Below are 2,593 nucleotides of genomic sequence, written 5' to 3' on the forward strand. Positions count from 1 at the left end.
CTTCAAATTGAAGCTGAAGGACGGCCCCGTTACCGTAGACAATACTTGGGTTGTCCCTTACAACCCTTATCTTTGTATAAAATACGATGCACACATCAACGTCGAATGTTCCAATTCTATAAAGGCTATAGCCTACGTCACAAAGTACGTGAACAAGGGGTCGGACAAGGTGTTGTTCACAAAGACGACGGGAGAAGACAACCGAGTCGTCAACGAGGTTAAAAATTATCAAGAGGCCAGATATGTCAACTCTAACGAGGCTGCGTGGAAGATCTTCAAGTTCGACATCCACAAGTGCTACCCTCCGGTGTTTATGCTGGATCTACACCTAGAGGGCGAGAAAGCCATCTTCTACAACGAGCGTATGACGGCGGCTCAAATTGCCAGAAAGGCCAAGGCCGATACCCAGCTAACTGCTTTTTTCAAGCTTTGCCAGAAGGACGAGTTTGCGAGAACGTTATACTATCACCAATTACCGCTACACTACGTATATAATCTTCAGGAGACTATATGGGAAGAACGTAACGGAAATACATACAGTCTCGGACGCATACGTGCTGTATGATCAATTTCCGTAGAGCTCTTTTACCTCAGGTTGCTGATAACCCATAAAAAGGGTCCCAAGTCGTACGAAGACCTCAGAACAGTAGACGGCGTCATGTACGAAACTAATCGCGAAGCTGTGAATGCCCTAGGGTTGTTAACCGACGAAGCCACCTGGAAAGACACCATAATGGAGATCATTAACCACACAAACGACAGGAGACAACTCAGAGAAACCTATGCCAGTATGTTGGTCTTTTCTGACCTCGAGGACCAGTCCGAGATATGGGAAGAGATAAAGGACTATTTTTACAGCGATTACTTGAACATGGCAAACCTAACAGATTACAACGACGAAATCTACCTGGATGCCCTGGATGACATCCAGCAACACGTGCTTAATTGTGGAGGGGGTTCAATCACCCAATACGGTCTCCCTGCTTCTAGAGGGGGCGTACGCCCCTCCAATCTCATCAGGAGAGAGAAGGCATATAACAAACAAAAGTTGAAGGAGTCTGTGGAGGAAAAAGTTAAGCTTCTCAACGACAAGCAGCGGCAAGTCTATGACACTGTCATGTATCGAGTCGAGAATAGTCACCGTTACAGGAACAATGGTGTGTTTGTCAACGCCGCTGGCGGAACTGGCAAGTCTTTCGTTTTGAATCTATTGATCGATACGGTCCGTTCACAGGGGAAGGTTGCCTTGGCGGTAGCCTCATCCGGGATTGCGGCTACAGTCCTCTCTGGGGGCCGCACGGCCCATAACATGTTCAAAATACCCTTGATGGAGTATGACGAGACTAGGGCGTGTAGCATCAACAAGAACACGGAATTGGCGAGGCTTCTGCAGCAGACTCAGCTGATCGTCTGGGACGAAGTCGTGATGGCCAACAAGAATATGCTGACTGCCGTAGATATCACTCTCCGAGATATCATGGATAACGACGATTTCATGGGAGGAAAAGTGTTTGTCTGCGCAGGAGACTTTCGCCAGATCTTACCGGTCATAAGATATGGAGGGAAGACGGAGGAGCTAGCCTACTGCATCAAGTCGAGCTACATGTGGGACGGGCTCACCAAGCTAGAACTAACAGAAAACGTTCGTCTCAAGAAGGACGATGTCAAGAATAACAAGTTTGCGAAGCAACTTTTGTCGCTGGGGACTCGCGATGCCGGCGAGCTCTTCTTTGAGAAAGGTTTCGGGGTACGAGCAAATTCGCGGGAGGAGTTGGTTTTCAAGGTTTACGACGATTTGAAGGCAAACCACTTGAACCTCTCCTACTTCGAGAAGAGATCGATAGTCTCGCCCACTAACGACGATGTCGGCTGCGTCAATCAACTCATCTACGATCTCAACGAGGAGAAGGAGGTCGTCTATTACAGCGTTGACACGCCGTCGGATCCAGAACCCGACGTACAAGCCTCTGTTTTCAACTCCATGTGCAGCCCGTCGGTGCCGCTGCACGACTTGAGGTTGAAGATTGGCTGTATTGTCATGGTAATGAGGAACATTTGTCCTCCTAGGATATGCAACGGAACCCGTTTAATGATTACTAATCTCAAGAAACACGTTGTTGTGGGCAACATATTAGGAGGAACATATCGGGGCGAGCAAGTCTTGATCCCGCGGGTCGTGTTAGAGGCCCAAGATACCCCTGTCCCATTCAAGCGTAAGCAATTTCCTATCAAGTTAAGCTACGTCATGACTATCAACAAGAGTCAGGGACAAACTTTTGATCGTTGTGGACTGTTGCTGGACTCGGTACAGTGCTTCGCACACGGACAGTTGTATGTAGCCTGTTCTAGGGTAACAAATTGGGATGCTTTGGTGTATTATACGGGCTGGCGCAAGGTAGGAAATGACGTTAGACGCCGTCCTGCTGTAAATGTGGTATATAAAGAATTGTTTGAAGCCCATGTGGGAGAAGAGGATGAGGAAGGTCCCACAGAAGAGGCTTTAGTTGCTGCTTCACTCATTCCTGAGGAGGCCGACGAGTCTGAAAGGACTAACAACATCCCAGAAGATATCCACAAGATCTCAGAAGACGAT

The 2,593-nt window shown here is 48.0% G+C and overlaps 1 protein-coding gene across 1 annotated transcript in view; it reads left to right on the forward strand.

Annotated features, from left to right (window-relative positions):
* Positions 1-658: 658 nt before the first annotated feature.
* LOC143032267 (ATP-dependent DNA helicase Pif1-like) overlaps positions 659-2,593 on the forward strand; it is a 2,136-nt gene continuing 201 nt past the window's right edge. Inside the window, exon 1 of the mRNA XM_076196740.1 lies at positions 659-2,593. This exon is cut by the window's right edge and continues 201 nt beyond it. Within this exon, the coding sequence (XP_076052855.1) occupies positions 659-2,593 (1,935 nt within the window).

This window comes from Oratosquilla oratoria, chromosome 13 (assembly GCF_046742065.1).
Source record: "Oratosquilla oratoria isolate Oo_2021 chromosome 13, ASM4674206v1, whole genome shotgun sequence".
Classification (NCBI taxonomy): domain Eukaryota; kingdom Metazoa; phylum Arthropoda; class Malacostraca; order Stomatopoda; family Squillidae; genus Oratosquilla; species Oratosquilla oratoria.